An 18,775-nucleotide genomic window follows, 5' to 3' on the forward strand; every position below is an offset into this window, starting at 1 on the left:
CTGATGTCTCTGACAGGGAAAATTACACAAAGCAAAGATACAACAAATAAAATGCCGATAATGATATTCTACCTGGGTCAGTTTTACTTGTTTGTTTTTCTCCTCTACGCTACATTATGATAATTATTCTGCAGGGATTGTGTTCGAAGGTGTTTGAGCTCTACATCTGCCAGTCGTATTTAGATTTGTCAAGACTGAGAATATAATGTTGTTTGTGTTTGATATTACCTTCCAGTCGCGAAGGCTCAGAGAGGACAACGAAGACGAGGGCGAAGATGTAAGTTAGCTCTTTTCTGTTCTATAAACAAATATGGAGTACATGATTTGTCATTGTTAAAGTATTTTTAATATCATAGAGACAGACGCTTAGGTGTATTGTGGGTGAAGTAAGATTGTTGTGAGTGTGTAAACCTGCACATTGACTAGAATAATTGACTTACTTTGCCTCTGTCTGTTTCTGTGTAATTTGATTACTTTACAAAGGGCTTCATTGGAAAATCTAATTGTCTGCCTCAACAGGGAGCAGGTTATGTATCCGTTATGAAATCTCAAATAAACCTAGTACATCTTACCCCACAGTTTCTCTGACTCATGGATTTTAGCAAGGTTGAATGTATATACAGTTGAAGTCGAAAGTTTACATAAACTTAGGTTGGAGTCATTAAAACTCGTTTTTCAACCACTCCACAACTTCTTGTTAACAAATGTTAGTTTTGGCAAGTCGGCTAGGACATCTACTTTGTGCATGACACAAGTAAGATTATTTCACTTATAATTCACTGTATCACAATTCCAGTGGGTCAGAAGTTTACATACACTAAGTTGACTGTGCCTTTAAACAGCTTGGAAAATTCCAGAAAATGATGTCATGGCTTTAGAAGCTTCTGATAGGCTAATTGACATAACTTGAGTCAATTGGAGGTTAACCTGTGGATGTATTTCAAGGCCTTACCTTCAAACTCAGTGCCTCTTTGCTTAACATCATGGGAAAATCAAAATAAATCAGCCAAGAACTCAGAAAAAAATTGTAGACTTCCTCAAGTCTGGTTCATCCTTGGGAGCAATTTCCAAACGCCTGAGGGTACCATGTTCATCTGTACTAACTATAGTACGCAAGTATAAACACCATGGGACCACGCAGCCGTCATATTGCTCAGGAAGGAGACGCGTTCTGTCTCCTAGAGATGAACGTACTTTGGTGTGAAAAGTGCAAATCAATCCCAGAACAACAGCAAAGGACCTTGTGAAGATGCTGGAGGAAACGGGTACAAAAGTATCTATATCCACAGTAAAACGAGTCCTATATCGACATCACCTGAAAGGCCGCTAAAAAAGCCAGACTACAGTTTGCAACTGCACATAGGGACAAAGATCGTACTTTTTGGAGAATGTCCTCTGGTCTGATCAAACAAAAATATAACTGTTTGGCCATAATGACCATCCTTATGTTTGGAGGAAAAAGGGGAGGCTTGCAAGCCGAAGAACACCATCCCAACCGTGAAGTACAGGGGTGGCAGCATCATGTTGTGGGGGTGCTTTGCTGCAGGAGGGACTGGTGCACTTCACAAAATAGATGGCATCATGAGACAGGACAATATTGTGGATATATTGAAGCAACATCTCAAGACATCAAGTTAAAGCTTGGTTGCAAATGGGTTTTCCAAATGGACATTGACCCCAAGCATACTTCCAAAGTTGTGGCAAAATGGCTTAAGGACAACAAAGTCAAGGTATTGGAGTGGCCATCACAAAGCCCTGACCCCAATCCTATAGAACATTTGTGGGCAGAACTGAAAAAGCGTGTGCGAGCAAGGAGGCCTACAAACCTGACTCAGTTACACCAGCTCTGTCAGGAGGAATGGGCGAAATTCCCCAAACTTATTGTGCCTACCTGAAACGTTTGACCCATGTTAAACAATTTAAAAGCAATGCTACCAAATATTAATTGAGTGTATGTTAACTTCTGAACCACTGGGAATGTGATGAAAGAAATAAAAGCTGAAATAAATCATTCTCTCTACTATTATTCTGACATGTCACTTTCTTAAAATAAAGTGGTGATCCTAACTGACCTGAGGCAGGGAATTTTTACTTGGATTAAATATCAGGAATTGTGGAAAACTGAGTTTAAATGTATTTGGCTAAGGTGTATGTAAACTTCCGACTTCAACTGTAGATGCTTTCTCTTTTTGAATGTTCATAAACAAAACAACAAAATGTTTTACATATTGATTGTTTTCTATTGACTCTTCTCTATTTGCTGACCGAGTTGAGCAATGACCTTGACCATGACCTTGATCTTGGGCAAATATTTGCTATTCTTAACAATGTTCACCCACTAAACACCCTTTCCAAAGCACACAAAAATATATAGTTTACTAAATGCCTTTCGTTTTGTGCCACAGGATGAGGAGAATGCCAATAGTGTTCCCATTGAAGGGCTATCCATTCAGCATCCCCAGGTGAGGGTTTCAGTATCATCACCACCAGCAGCAGAGGCAGACGTTAATTTGTCATGATTCAGTGACCTTGATGCCCCACTGATTATGTGTGAGTATGTGCCAGTCTCCCAGTGGCTCCTGGAGGGGCCCTTTCAGCAGGTAATAACTCTGAGTAAATGGCCATCCTGCTGATACTGCCAGCTCTAAAGTCATCTAAAAGGCCCTGTGTCATTCTCTCACTGGCCATTGTCATTTCAGAAATGAGCCAGAGTAGTTTGAGGTTCACCCCCCGTGTCCGACAATGATAGAGGCCATAAGTGCTACTGCGGTTCTTACTTTGTTGAGTCAGGATCTAGTCAGCGTCAAGGGTCCCGGGTGGCGCAGCGGTCTAAGGCACTGCATCTCAGTGCTAGAGGCATCACTACAGACCCTGATACGATCCTGGGTTGTATCCCAACCGGCAGTGATTGGGAGTCTCATAGGGCGGCGCACAAAGGACCCACATCGCCCGGGGTTAGGGTTTGGCCGGTGTAGGCCGTCATTGTAAATAAGAAATTATTCTTAACTGGCTTGCCTAGTTAAATAAAGGTTAAATAAAAAATGTTTTTTACTGATTGTGCCTCCTCATAAACAGAACTCAATAATCTTGTCAGAGTACATCAATAGAAGTATATACACTGTAGATATTGAATGTATTTTGTGTGATTTAATTCATGTATACTTTTGTTGGTTATGTAGTTTAATAATTTCAGCATAGTGCAAGATACAGATATATATTTTCTATACTCCAGGAGATATTGAGGACTTGCTGGCTTTATTGACTCACTAGACTCACTCTTTACTTATAGGTGCAACCGTTTGAGAAGAACACAGGGCCCTATATTCAAGTTGCTCTGAATATGGTCCTAAGGCTAAGGTAAGCAGAGTTTGAATTTGTCCTGCTGCTAATAGACCCAATGATGACCTAATGATGTCTTGGCCCTCTAATGGGATCATCTGACAGAACCAAGGGCCTTTTCTCTCTAATCTGGCTGAGCGGTTGTGTTGGAGGGAGGAGAGTGTTACACTCTATTGACTCTCCATTTGCTCCGCTCTGCATTTCTGTGTTCTCAGGGATTGAATTAGAGCAGGGATGGACAACTTTGATGGGGGTAGGGGCCACAAAAAAATCTGAATTCATCATGAGGGACTGCACAGTTGCTGGCAGGTCTGCGTAGTCACATCCATACCCCCCCCCCACCAAGTGGCCCTCTTGACAGTGGAGAGAAATGCTTCAAGTTTTAGAGTTCATTTTGTGCAATTGGACTAATTTTACCATTGGGCGGAGAGGAAAATAAGCTGTTTTAGAACTATTTTCCTGCAATTATACACATTTTGCCATAGGGTGGAGAGAATGTTTACAGTTCTGACTATGATATGGGAGTGAGAGTTAATAAAATCAAATCAATATAGGACCCTGGCCGGTAATAAAACCATGATAAAAAGTTTAGATAGCTGGCTGCTAAACTAATTTAGCAATCTAAATAACAATAAATAACAACCTAACAAGAGAGAAACTGCTGATCGTCCTCGCAGTGGCAGACTAGATGTAACAACACCTGCACAGGATCGGTACATCCAAACATCACACCTGCGGGACAGGTACAGGATGGCAACAACAACTGCTCGAGTTACACCCTCCATCAGTGCTCAGACTGTTTGCAATAGGCTGTGAGAAGCTGGACTGAGGGCTTGTAGGCCTGTTGTAAGGCAGGTCCTCACCAGACATCACTGGCAACAACGTTGCCTATGGGCACAAATCCACTGTCGCTGGACCAGACAGGACTGGCAAAAAGTGCTCTTCACTGACAAGTCGTAGTTTTGTCTCACCAGGGGTGATGGTAGGATTTGCGTTTATCGTCGAAGGAATGAGCGTTACTCCGAGGCCTGTACTCTGGAGTGGGATCGATTTGGAGGTGGAGGGTCCGTCATGGTCTGGGGCGGTGTGTCACAGCATCATCGGACTGAGCTTGTTGTCATTGCAGGCAATCTCAACGCTGTGCATTACAGGGAAGACATCCTCCTCCCTCATGTGGTACCCATCCTGCAGGCTCATTCTGACATGACCCTCCAGCATGACAATGCCACCAGCCATGCTGCTCATTCTGTGCCTGATTTCCTGCAAGACAGGAATGTCAGTGTTCTGCCATGGCCAGCGAAGAGCCTGGATCTCAATCCCATTGAGCATGTCTGGGACCTTTTGGATCGGAGGGTGAGGGCTAGGGCCGTTCCCTCCAGAAATGTCCGGGAACTTGCAGGTGCCTTGATGGAAGAGTGGGGTAACATTTCACAGCAAGAACTGGCAAATGGTGCAGTCCATGAGGAGGAAATGCACTGCAGTACTTAATGCAGCTGGTGGCCACACCAGATCCGGACTTACTTTTGATTTTGACCCTCCCTTTGTTCAGGGACACATTATTCAATTTCTGTTAGTCACATGTCTGTGGAACTTGTTCAGTTTATGTTTCAGTTGTTGAATCTTGTTATGTTCATACAAATATTTACACTTGTTAAGTTTGCTGAAAATAAACGCAGTTGACAGTGAGAGGACATTTCTTTTTTTGTTGAGTTTATATATATACTGACCAACAATTTCAACGATTTTACTGAGTTGGAGTCAATTGAAAAACATTCATTAGGCCCTAATCTATGGATTTCACGACTAGGCAGGGGTGTAGCCATGGGTGGTCCTTGGAGAGCATAGGCCCACCCACTTGGCAGCCAGGCCTACCCACTGGGAAACCAGGCCCAGCGAAATATAATTTGTTTTTCCCCACAAAAGGGCTTTATTACAGACAGAAATACTCCTCAGCACCCTCCACCCCCCCCCCTCAGACGATCCCGCAGGTGAAGAAGCAAGATGTGGATGTCCTGGGCTGGTGTGGTTACACGTGGTCTGCGGTTGTGAGGCAGGTTGGACTTACTGCCAAATTCTCTAAAACGACATTGGAAGCAGCTTATGGAAGAGAAATGAATGTTCAATTCTCTGGCAACCGCTCTGGTGGACATTCCTGCAGTCAGCATGCCAAAACACGCTCCCTAAAAACTTGAAACATCTGTGGCACTGTGCTGTTAGTCAAAACTGCACATAGAGTGAGTGGCCTTTTATTGTCCCCATCACAAGGTGCACCTGTGTAATGATTATGCTGTTTAATCAGCTTCTTGATATGCCACACCTGTCAGGTGGATGGATTATCTTGGCAAAGGAGAAATGCTCACTAACAGGGATGTAAACACATTTGTGCATTGAGAGAAATACGTTTTTTGTGCGTATGGAACATTTCTTCTTCAAAAAAAAACGTTTTGGCTCATGGAACATATTTTTGTTCAGTATTGAGTATACCAAACATTAGGAATATTGAGCTGCAGCTCCCTCTTTTGCCTTCAGAACAGCCTCAATTCGTCAGGGAATGGACTGTACAAAGTGAAAGCGCTCCACAGAGATGCTGGCCCAATTTGACTCCAATGCTTCCCACAGTTGTGTAAAGTTGGCTAGATTGTTGATTGATACATTGTTGATACACACGGGAGACTGTTGAGCATGAAAAATCCAGCAGCGTTGTAGTTCTTGACACAAACCGGTGTGCCTGGCAATTACTACTATACCCCGTTCAAAGGCACTTACATTTTTTGTCTTGCACATTCACCCTCTGAATCTCAATTGTCTCAAGGCTTCTTTAATCTGTCTCCTCCCCTTCATCTACACTGATTGAAGTGGATTTAACAAATGAATGAATCCTTTTACCTGGATTCACCTGGTCAGTCTGTCATGGAAAGAGCAAGGTATTCTTAATGTTTTGTATAGTGTATATATTTCTTTGGGGGGGGGGGGGGGGGGGAATAGATCCGCGGGTCACCAGTTGCCCATCCCTGAATTAGAGGGCTGTTAATGACCTGCAAATGACCTGCGCTGCCACCAGACTTACCAACACTGACCTGACCTGACTTAACCTTAATTTCAGCTCGTCCAGACGTTTTCAGCCACTGGCCAGGTTAAAGACCTATTGCTAGAACACAATTAAAGGCTGTAGCAAGACTTGTGACCAATATGGAATAGGTTTAGGATTAGATTTCGGCTCAGACTTATCACTGTTTATATATGTGGTCTTTTTTATGATATGATAATTAGTGTTGATTTGGCCTCAACACTCCTCTAAGCACTCATCCTTTCCCAAGAAGAACGTAGCTTATATTTATTGCATTGAATTGAGATCCTTTTTACTTCCCCCTCAGCAAAATGGAAGCAGATTTAAACATATTGTCTGAAAGCAGAATATGCAATGCAAATGTGCCAAACTGCGCGCGTGCGCGTTAAGATGTCTGCCCCAGACATAGAGAATGAAGTGTTTCTGGACATTTTAAAGTCTGCCTTCTGCTCCCAGATGGGCTGAATGCCGCGCTGGGTGCAGAGTAGACTCTGGGTCGATGAGATAAGTCAGCATCTGAAGAGGCCTCCCCAGGCCCCCTGCGCAACACAAAGCCTTCCCCTCCACTGCACACCAGCAGGCCAACTAGAGGGTTGGCTACTAGAGAAGTGTAATTATTCTAACCCTGACATGTAAATAAATGGACGCTTCTGTGAGCAGTGGGGCTGTAGCTATTTCTCAGTGACCAGAGTTCCATTCATTGCAGGAGTTTGAGCCTGTTTTTCTTTGCCGCGTATGGGAAGCGATGTACTGTAGAATCAGCCCAAACTCAGCCCAAACTCAGAGAGATAAAGTGGCTAGTTGTATGTGCTATGTATTAAACCTATCCTGCTCTGCGCTGAGGGCAGCCTCTCCATAGCAAATTGATTTCAGTGACGTGTCTTGGTAGATTAAGTCAAAAGTCAACTGACAAGATCCACACCTCTGATCCGTGCTGAAACAGCCAGCCCCTGTCTGGCAGCAGCCAACAGAGAGCAGCTCATTTATCAGGCCTCTCAATTTCAAGCCCTCTTTTAGCCCAAAGGACTTCAGATAAACTCAAATGCAACTCCCAATCTCCCATAGAGCGATAATGAATGGGGCTCTATTGCAATCGGTTTTGACACGCGTTATGGAGAAATACAACGTCGATGTATTTGCATAGAGGTTTCTCTATAGCCCTGTTTAGTCCATGAACTGTAAAAGTAGTCCTGGAAGCACTTGACAGAGCATTACATTACATTCGATTCCCTGGGAAGATACAGTACCTTTGTACAGGGGTGAATAATATTGGTCACATTTCACAGCTCTGTGAATGTGCTGTAATCTGTGCAGTGATACAACGGCGTTACATTATAACACTATCATGTGCACTCATCGTCTCTTTTCACGTGACAGAAAACCTCCATGTCACTACAGTTTGTAATACACCAGCCTAAAGAGGTCTGCTGGTACACAGTCCCCAGAGGATCAGGAGATGACATGGTCACTGGTCACATTTACTGGCTTCATATGTGTATGACAAACAGTAGGTCCTTATTAGCAGATACAGTGCAGGGAGGTAAAATGGCACCCTATTCCCTTGTGCGCTACTTTTGAAGCGTGCCATTTGTGATGCAACCATACTTGTGAGGACAGATTTTAAGTCTGGATTTATTGAGCGCTTGACAGCAGGATTAAGGCTAAACTGAAGAAAAGTCAAGAGTTGGAGAGAGGGAGAAGTACAAAGGGCTAAGTGTAGAAAACATGCTGAGGGTACTGAATATGCGTGTTAGGGGGAGAAAAGGAATCACAGAAATGAATGTTATTTTGCGTATTTTATAGGGTATCCCAACGGAGCTTGGGAATTCTTACAATTCTTACAATTCTTTGCTTGCTATCTAGTTAACATAATGGGAGGACAAGTGACGTCACTGGAGTTCATTTCCATTCAAATCCCATTTGTGTTGTGGGAAAACAGATGGGGAACGAGATCCAGCGTGTTTAATACAGGGTTGCAGGTGGGATTGTTCTTAGGCTTCCAACATGCAGGACTAAGTGAAGTGAAATAATGAACATTTGTCATAAAAAGACTGAAATAGAAATAGCACCATATATATCATAACAACTGTAGCAGTGATGCATGTCCATTGGGGTAGAGGCAGGATAAAGACTGTCGAGGGGGTGGGGTGGAATGACCATAGGGGAAGCAGCAGCATGAACATTGAGTGAAATAAAAACAACACACGTTTTAATAATAAAATAATAATGACAACTGCAACAGTGATGAATGTTGTTGGGTTGGGGGCAGAGTAGAAGTCGGTGGGCGTGGGGGTTTGAATGTCCATAGGGGGATTAGCAGGAGTATTGCAGTTATCCGACCTGATTCAACCTGAAACCTATAGCATTATTAAAGCCCACATAGAACAGTGCCAGCTATATCTCTCTCCAGTCACAATGGCATTACAGTAATTCCTCTCTTATGGATACATCTTAATATTTTAATCTGTGATTGATCTGCAGCCTGTTACTAATACTCCTCCATACAATGATTATAAGATTTATCTTGTTGCTTTTCCAAAGTTTTCCGCTTTGTAATCACGATAATCAATGCAGATTAAAACGTAATTATGGTTTAATTCAACAATTGCCTCGCCGAAGACTAAAATCATGAACAGAGTTCTGGTGGTATTGGGGTGGTGGCTCTCTTGGGAAAAATAAAAAGATAATTGGAAAACTTAATTGCATCTGAAAGAACAACACAGCACAATCAATTCTCTTCCCAAAAACTGATGAGGGTGTTAAGGCTGATTAGAAAAGGATTTATGCTATTGTGAACCCGTTGATGAAGGCTCTTTAGAGAACTGTATTCAGTTGGGATGTTGATGTATGTCTGAAACAGAGAAAGGATCTCAGACACACTGGGGGACTTGAACCGTCAGGAACCTGAAATGAAAAGACAATAAGAACAACAGGACATTTTTGAATGACCTGGGTGTTGAAAAATGTTATTTTGTACATTTGACACGTCATCTTCACTGGCAATTGTTTGCTGATTGATTGCATTGTATATGTAATGATGGGAGGACAGAAGTCAACCAATGAACCAACAGTACTCCAGGCATATGTGGCTATTGTGCTTTGTAGTGTTTAAACTGAATTATAAACCGGGTGGTTCGAGCCCTGAATGCTGATTGGCTGACAGCTGTGTTATATCAGACCACATACCACGGGTATGACAAAACATGTATTTTTACTGCTCTAATTACATTGGTAACCAGTTGATAATAGCAATAAGGCACCGCAGAAGTTTGTGGTATATGGCCAATATAACACAGTTAAGGCCTGTATCCAAGCACTCTGCATTGCGTTGTGCATAAGAACAGCCCTTTGCCATGGTATATTGGCCATATACCACACCCCCTCAGGCCTTATTGCTCAATTAAACCCCTTTCAATGAGTCATATATATAGACAACTATGAGCTATACTTTCCTCCACCAGGAAGCCAAAATATAAGAACGCAAAATTACATGCCAGCACAATCCATCCCAAATGAATTACTGGCACATTAACACTGTCTCCTCTCACATTGTGGGCCCATTCATGTAGGCATTTTCTAGGCTAAAGCGCTGAAGTACTTTTCATCGGACTCAAAACACTCCCCAGTTTACCCCCAGGTGTGTGTATTGATTGTGTTTGTTGGTGTGTTAAGAAATGACCCCCCTGTCACTGCTACACAGGATTTAGAGGACTCTTGTGTAGTCGATACACAACAGACCGTATGTTTTACTTGGCCTCGGTCTTGAACTGCGGTAAATACTCAGAGCTTTACACCTAACTTTCCCCAACATACCAATCATAATTCTGGTCAGGACAGACTGTAAACAGCTTCAGTTACAGAGTGCAGTTCAGAAGTGTTAATGTGTTCTTTAGACTAACATTACCTGAGGTACTCAAGGGACCTGAGACTGGCAGTTTCTCTCAGAGCCTCTTTTCACTACGAGAGATTGCCTAGAGATTTCGCGAAAGTACCCTCGGCTAGGCCTGTTACTGTAATGTAAACTTGCGAACTTGTCACTTCTCTTTTAGTCTGAGAAAGTCTTTAGTCCCAGTGTTTGCCAGTCAAGTGTTTGCCTGAGCTCCCATTGCCTACCAGGGGAAATCTGTTTTAGCAGATAGAACACCCCTCTATACACCCAAGAGTTATTGTAGTTCATGCTTTACCGAGTAAACACTCCTATCTCCCTAATGCTTGCTAGTGCCCACTGGCATCTCTGGTGATTCATTTGGAGGGTGTGGTATGCTGGGATTTGACGATGACTGAGCAAAATCATGGTCTTATTCTGTCCCTGTGCTGATAAAAACATGAAACTTAAAACTTTACACAGTTATTTAGGAAAATCTTAACCCTGGTAGCAAGACTCTGGAATACTGAAGTTTTAAAAGAAAAAATAAAACTTCTAAACTGTTTCTCAATCTGTGTGTGCGGTTTATTTACCTCCCACAATATAATCTGACAGAGACTTTCTCTCTGGAGCGGGACTAAGTAGGCAAATAGAGACGCCGGGCTCAGGCCCTCTGACACAGGTGTGGTTACAGCAACCCTTTACAGCACGCTCTCACACTGTCCGTGGCTGAAATGGAGAGATTGCAGACACCCTACATCCATCTGCTAATTTCAGGTTTCGCCCCTGACTTCCTCTCTCTAGCTGCGAATCTGCAGAATTGGACGAGTAAAGTTGACTCACAGGCAGCTGATGGAAATCTCTCTCTCTCTCTCTCTCTCTCTCTCTCTCTCTCTCTCTCTCTCTCTCTCTCTTTCTCACTCTCTCTCTCAGAACTAAATCAGCCCTCAATGATGTATCGGAGCATGTTACTTACATGCAACATGCCCTGTGAAATGTGAATCGGGGGCTAGCAGGTGGGCTTAGATGGATGTGATTTATGCATCTTAATTACAGCCCAAATTAATCCACTCCCACGACACTGTACAAAAGCTGTCACACCCATCAGCCACTGTGTAGGGAGTAGTTTTTAGGACTAAATTCACCATGTACTGTATTAATGGAAATGTTAGAGAGAATTTACCCGGGGTTGCACAGCGTAAAATTAACATAGGGTAGACATGCGGATGGACTTTCACTTAATGTGGCCTATCATGCCGTTTCTTAGGAGAGGCATTGTCTTGTCTTGCTGGATTGAAGTTGCTGCATAAGAAAGCTGTATAAATGAATAGGCTGCGGTAGTTCTGAGCCATATGTGAGCTCTACATTAAAATGCGGAACTACTAAAGCCCTTTTTACACCATTATCCTCAGCAAACCTTCTGCTGTTTTGCTTCTATCACCCTCTGGAAGAAGAAAAGATTCTACACGTTTTACAAAAAACCAATAATACAATTGCAACTGAGCTTCAATATTCCCTGTTTCAGCTGCGTTCTGACACTTCATCTGACCTCAGTAAAGGATCAATCATGTACAGGTGACAAATATGAAAATCCCCCAGATTGCATTCATGTAGGAATTCATCTGTTTTCTTCTCCTAAACCAGAGCTATATAAAAAGGTCAAGGACATTGAGATTGTGGAAACACTTCAGGCAGTAGTATACCTCAGACATGCTTTTATTAATTATAACTAATTTTAGCTTTACCAATGACTTAAAGTCCTTGTGAAAATGTAATTATGGTTTAATTCAAACGAGGCTTGTGAACATGTTTGTCATTAACGGTCATTTACAATATGTTCGGACTACTTTTGTATTTCGACGGACAACAACAATTACACTGTTTGCGGGACTTTAAACATAGTACATGTAACCATAGTGATTCAAATGGGCATGAGATATTGCTGGAAATATGTATTTCCTTATTCTGGTCATTCCACTGCAAGAACACTTCAAATCCAAATCAAATTTCCAAATCTGTCAGTCTTCCACAGCCGCAAGTACGTGATTGCATTAGCACAGTTACAATATCTACTTCATGGAACCCATTGAGATTCTCAGTAATGGACTCTTTTCCTGCTGATATATATATATATAGATAGATAGATATATATATATATATATATATTTATATATTTTTTTTTTGCATAATTATGTTAGCCTTCTATTGCCTGTGCAGAGAGAACTTCTACATACATGTTGTCACCGCAAAAGGCTGTATACTGTATATGCCCCACTGGTATACAGAGCAGAGTGAGGGTTTGGCCGATGCACTATAAACATGGTGTTTACTGTAGCCATCAGTCAGCTGTTCTTTGGAACCCTACACAAGACTTACAATGCATCATAAAAGCATGTATTTATTGAGCTTACAATGCTGCCTGATTAATATGCACAAGACACATGCAAAGATGAACATTTCCGCACTAATTCTTCACCAACTGTGTTGTCAGTAAATACAGGATGATATTAGAGTAGCTAGTAGTAACACTGACTTAAGCAGTTAGTAAGTTAAGCCTAGAGACTTGTAGTGTTAAAGTGTGGATGTGGCAGCCAGGCTGTCTTTTTCCATTCCACTATTCCTTGGGGTCCGCTTGTCAGGAGCCTCCTCAGACAGTCTAAATGAAATAGACCGTTCAGGGAGTCTTGGCCTGGTCCCAGATTTGTTTGCGCTGTAGTAGTCATGCCATAGTTGTCTTAAAGCACAAACAGATCTGTGACCAGACTAACTAGGTCCTGGACCTCCTGTCTGTTCCTATGGAGGACAGCCTGTTGGGCACATCTTACACTAATCAGCTTCTCATCTCTTTTCTTAGGAACTCCAGGAAGGAGCTGAATGACATCCGCTTTGAGTTCACTCCTGGCCGAGGTAAAAGCTGCACAAAGTGAAGGAGCTCGTGTTATAATGTTGTTATTAGCGCCCGTTATTGTATTTGGTATTGAAGTGTACTGTAGTACCGTTGGTCACATGTTTACTTCTCACCTGGTTGTAATACTGTGTGTCTCTCCGTAGACACGGCTACTGGGGTTTCCCAGGAACTGTTCTCAGCTGGTCTTGTCAATGGACACGATGTTGCTGCCGGTAAATGTCTCATCCTTGTTTTTCTGTTATACTGCGGGGCTTAGGGTGTATTTTCAAAATAATCATATCCCTCTCAAAGTCAATGTGAAGCATAAGAGCAGCTCCGTACGGTCTTGATTAATGAATGTGATCTGTGATTATCTGATGTGACAGTGTAACAACACTATTACCACGTCTTTATATATATAACATTACCTTGCAGTTGCGGCTAACCTTCAGAAGATTGTAGATGACCCGACCACCTACAAAGTGTTGACCTTTAAACTGGTGAGTACCCAGACGGTAAATGTCACACCATCTTATGTCTCAAGATAGCTACGCGAAATAAGAGCGGGATGCTCCCCCCCCGCCCCCCCCAAAAAAACACAACGTTACATCACACCGACGGATTGACTTGAGAAAATGTACTGTCATAATATGTATGTTAAAGGACAATGCTCTAGGGTTGTGATGTCTGGAAATAGACACACCGTTCAAATCCCAAATGAGTGGTGGTGCTAGAGAATGGGAGAAATCTGTGATGACAGGCGTGTCGCAGCACTGGCTTTGTCCTTTTAAGTGGGGTAACTGATGGGTGACGCTCCTAATCTGCATGTATGCTTCCCCCCCTGTGCACGGCGCGATGGGATTTACATTGATCCACACCGAGCAAAACAATTCAATTTCTCTACGGAGAATAATTAAAAGGAAGCAATTAATGACAATTCCGGGTGGTTTGCCATAGTGTTAGGGCTATTTTCGAGCGCCCTTTTAGATGGCGTGGAGGAGGTAAACAACATCTGTGCGGTGGGTCACAGTACATCACTGTCCGCCCTTTCTGCCATGTCATATCGGCAGATGGTGAATGTCGCTGGAGACTCTCTGGAGTGCAGAACTGCATCAGAGGACTTAGTGGGGCAGCAGGCAGACTGTGCTGCTGGCTGGGGCCTGGCCCGGGTGTGTATATATAAATATATATATTGGCCAGAGCACTTTCCCACTTCTATTTGTTAACACACTGCTCTAGTCCAGGCGGCACAAAGTCACACAGAGCCACTCAACTCCAAATATCGACCAGAAACACTGAATTATGTTTGCGGCCTCTACACAGACAGCTGCAGCCACAGACGCCGGGGAGAGACAGAGCCCCTCTCCATGCTCTGCTGTAAATTGCTGGAGGCGGGCTGATATTGGGCCACTGACTCACACTGTACCACTTCCAGGGGGGATAGTGAAGTGAAAAAGGGATATCGATTGCCTCACAGGGACTCCACTCAAACCATTCTGAATGCATGTTGCCAGTAATAAGGCCTACTTGTGGGGCAAGCATAGGAGCATAATTAGTTTAGAATTTAGCAGTAGAAACTCTCACTCTCAAGTGAACCTGTCGATAAAATACATCTTGTATTTCATCAGCGCTTTTTTCAAGTTTTTTGGAGGCCTTTAGTGGAGTAATCAGTGCCAGTGACGCAAGTGCGGACAAAGTAATTATGTGTTTCTTAAAAAAAGAAAGGCATGCCTGCTGTAACCATCTTTTTAGAAGTCCTGTACATATAAAAAGCCTTGTTTTAAAGGACTGCCTATATCGTCCTAATTAAACGCAACAGAGACCTGTGCCACATGGTCATAGAGCTTTTAACAAAGACCATTATTTTTCAGTACAACGCACATAACACAGAAGAGTGCTGTGGGTTGCTCTGCAACCAGTCACAGTGGAAAGCTGTCGCATCATACTATTATTAATTCATCGATGAAATGAATACCTGAAGGCAAATGATCGTTGTGCGTTTTGCATCGTTTGTTCCCCATGATGTCTAGAGACATGGTTCTAGTCACAACAGTAATGGGAAATAACTTGATGTAGTAATTGAAAGGGCTGTTAAGACGCCATCTCTGAGGATATGAGGCGTGTTCTATTATTAAATGGATGAATAACATTGTTCTACCTTGGCTGTAGGGAAAAATACTGTCGATATCTGCGAAAGCTCTCTCCATAAATGTTTCCTTGGCGTTTCATCTTTTGAAGGACTGTAATTCCTCTACCGTGCTCTCGTGTCCTGTTTACGAGAGGACAAATTTCTCCTGTGCTCAACTTTTTTTCTTGGCTGTAAAGGATTTAAGACCAAACACAAATTATATGAATCCGTTAAACAGTAGCTTACTACTTAAAGTAGGATCAGTGACAAAACTGATCCTTATTGTTAGGGTACAGCTGTTCACTGGGTGTTGGATTATGTCTGGTAATCTTGCTGTGTAGGTGGCTGATAGGATCTTATGGTCCCCAGCCAACCCTTTTAATCTGTTCCTCCATCAGGTTTCTGGCTGTGATGACACGGAGATCGCAGATGACGTGAAGCTGATCGGCTTCGCCCAGCTGAGTGTTAGCTGATGCCCCCCTCATCATGGCCAAAGCGGTTGAGATGGAGGAGGTGGGTCAGAGCAGACAGACAGACAGACCGAGAAGCACCAGACACACCCCTTTCTCCCCTTCTTCCATTCTCCCCTCCCTGCCCTGATGCCCAGCTCTGTCACAGTTCAGCTAGCCCCCCCTCCCCGACGACATTCCACCGCCAAGAACCCCCACCCAGGCCAGACCAGCGGACGGACCAGGATTCAGCCCAGGAAACTAAAGATGTACACAGGCGGTAGTAGCTGAGGATAAAACAAAGTGGCTTAGGAGTTGTTGTTTTTTTTGTTTTTTTTTATCATGGTACCTCTGCTTTCAGCGAAACTCTTACTATTATTTATTACATTGAGAATGCCTTTTATTTGTTTCTCACTGTTGTGTTTTCACAGTGAAAAATATATTCTTCAACTTCCATTTCAGACCACTCATTTGAGATAAAGAAATGTTCCTCAGCGGTCTGTATTGTAGTCCCTGTTCAGAATGTACAATTTATTTTATTGACGGAGAAAAAAAAGCACATTTTCGTGATAAACATAATGAATGTTTTAAAAGGAATTAACTGTACTGTGTATAGATGATAGTAAACCAATACATTTATGGGACCCATTTTCGGTGAAAGTGACGGAAGCCTGCTGACGTGTAAAATGTGCTGCTTCTTCATAAGACAGTGTTGATGCTTAAAAATGCTAGAGGTGCCTTGTTCCTTGATCTGTGCCTAAGAACGTAGGTAATGTGTGAGACCGCGAACAGCAGAATTTTGTTTGTTTGGACCATTTCACAAACATACATGCCTATATTCCAGCAGTGATACAACTCAATGGTAGTATTTTCTCAAGTCAATAGTTAAGGACAAGCTACAATGCACTTTTGGGGCAGATTATATGCACCTGACAAAACAATGCTTAGCCCTGGGAGACTTGTGTTATGAATTGTAATGAGAATTTAACCTGTATTCTTTGTCATTACATAATGGTGATTTGAACCATAACCCAAACCTTAATTCTGTAATATGCTTCAGTTAATGTGTTTTCCCGAAGCCAAATTAATTGATAAAATCTTGAAAAACTCAGTTTCTTGCTCTGACTTACTGCACTACAAGATGTTTTTTCCGACATATTATTCTCTGAAATGTACTGTATAACAATGCATCCGCAAACGAAACCCAAAGGAAACTATTGAAATGTTGATGAGCCATTCATTTGTCCAAAACAAGTACAGTAGCTCTAAATTATTTTCTGAAGTATTGAAAGTGGTAAACAAATATTAACTTGTTCTAAATACTTTATTTCAAGAGGTAAGTTATTGTGTTTTCTATGTACAGTAGTTGTACCATTTACGCATATTATCTTTGTTCTGTAATCAGCTGATTAAAAACATTTCTGCAGAGGAGCAACAAATGAATTGCTATTATTAAAACTAGTTGAGTTGATTTGGTGTTGATTTTCATAAACGTTACCTAACTGAAGTCATTCTGTACAAAGCGGAGTGTCATAATACAAAACATGGGTGGCAGGTAGCCTAGCGGTTAAGAAGAGTGTTGGGTCGAGAACCCCGAGCCAACGAGGTGAAAAATCTGCCACTTAATGTAAATTGCTCTTGTAAGTCGCTCTCGATAAGAGTGTCTGCTAAATTACTAAACTGTAAATGTTAACATTACAATGTGAATTAGAACAGGTTAGGCAACCTTGTCAAGGTCAGTTCTCCCAAGTCTGTATGGAAAAGGCGGTGAGGTGTCCTTTCAGCCAAATAGTGTCTCCATTTATTACATACAGTATTTGGCATGTTGATGTTTGGAAGATACTTAAGGTGAATTGAACTGCCTAGATCCACTGAAAATCCAAAATGATACAAATGCCCTCTTTCTAATGGAACTATGAAAATATTTTGTGCTGGATGTCATTTTGTGTATGGTACTCGAGTTTGTTGATGAATATAAAATTAGATGGAACATGAAAATCCATACAAGCAGCAGTAATTCAACAAATCTAACCCCTAAACAAATGTAATAAACATGAATGTGGCAGATAGCCTAGTGGTTAAGAGCGTTGGGCCACTAACCAAAAGGTTGCTGGTTTGAACCCTCAAGGTGGCGAAAATCTGCGGTTGTACCCTTTTGCAAGGCAGTTAACCCCCAACAACAACTGGGCGCCGATGATGTCGATTAACACACCTCTATGATTCAGAGTGGTGGGGTGAAATGCAGAAGACACATTTCAGTTGAATGTATTCAATTGTGCAATTGAGTAGGTATCCCCTTTCTCTTAAGGGCCACCAAGTATACAGGGCATTGAATAGGTTTCATTACTTTTCAAGTATGAATATTTTTTTCTGTAAAAAAGCCATACTTTATATCACAACAACCTCCTTCAGGATATATCTTTATACTTTCACAGTCAAATGTCACAATAGCTTTATAATACTAAATACTTAAAAAATAATAATAAACATTTGAAAATGACATTTGGGCCATAACAGCTATCCCAAGTTCCAGAAAATGTAATTATTTCCCATTATTTCAATAGCAGTGATTCAGTAAAGATATGCCAAATAACACATTATAATAGATTCACTTGGGAATTTAGATAAAAGTTACTATGTAAATTGCCACGTGCACAAGATGATATGTAACGTCTGTTGATACTTGGTCGTGGTCGTGAATCCGACCTACGTAGAGTACAGTAATAGTAGCCAGTTTTATCAGAAGCAGGTAGCATGACACCATGAAATACTTCAAGTACACTGTAAGAAAATAATTTGAGTAGAAATGATCAATGACATCTAAATGTAAAAAGCATTTTCCTGTCTCTTCCCAGATGAAGAGGCAGTTACATTTACACCAATATGTAAACAAAGATATCCAGGGGGGGGGGGGAATCGCATTTATAACATCTGTTTGACCCACACATGTAGTTTGGAACAATAGTGAATAGTGAACATCACTACCAATAGTGATAAAGTACATCCAGTACAGATGTATTCATTTCTTATTAAATCGCAA

General features: G+C 42.0%; 1 protein-coding gene across 2 annotated transcripts in view; it reads left to right on the forward strand.

Moving 5' to 3' along the window:
• LOC139380269 (serine threonine kinase 39) overlaps positions 1-16,846 on the forward strand; it is a 30,545-nt gene extending 13,699 nt beyond the window's left edge. For both annotated transcript variants that reach the window (XM_071122819.1, XM_071122818.1), the window contains 7 exons: positions 236-277; positions 2,406-2,462; positions 3,290-3,357; positions 13,126-13,178; positions 13,323-13,391; positions 13,594-13,658; positions 15,685-16,846. In XM_071122819.1, coding sequence (XP_070978920.1) covers positions 236-277; positions 2,406-2,462; positions 3,290-3,357; positions 13,126-13,178; positions 13,323-13,391; positions 13,594-13,658; positions 15,685-15,759 — 429 coding nt within the window. In that variant the 3' untranslated portion in view covers positions 15,760-16,846. The remainder of the gene's footprint in view (positions 1-235; positions 278-2,405; positions 2,463-3,289; positions 3,358-13,125; positions 13,179-13,322; positions 13,392-13,593; positions 13,659-15,684) is intronic.
• The last annotated feature ends 1,929 nt before the right edge of the window (positions 16,847-18,775 follow it).

Source organism: Oncorhynchus clarkii, chromosome 22, assembly GCF_045791955.1.
Source record: "Oncorhynchus clarkii lewisi isolate Uvic-CL-2024 chromosome 22, UVic_Ocla_1.0, whole genome shotgun sequence".
NCBI lineage: Eukaryota > Metazoa > Chordata > Actinopteri > Salmoniformes > Salmonidae > Oncorhynchus > Oncorhynchus clarkii.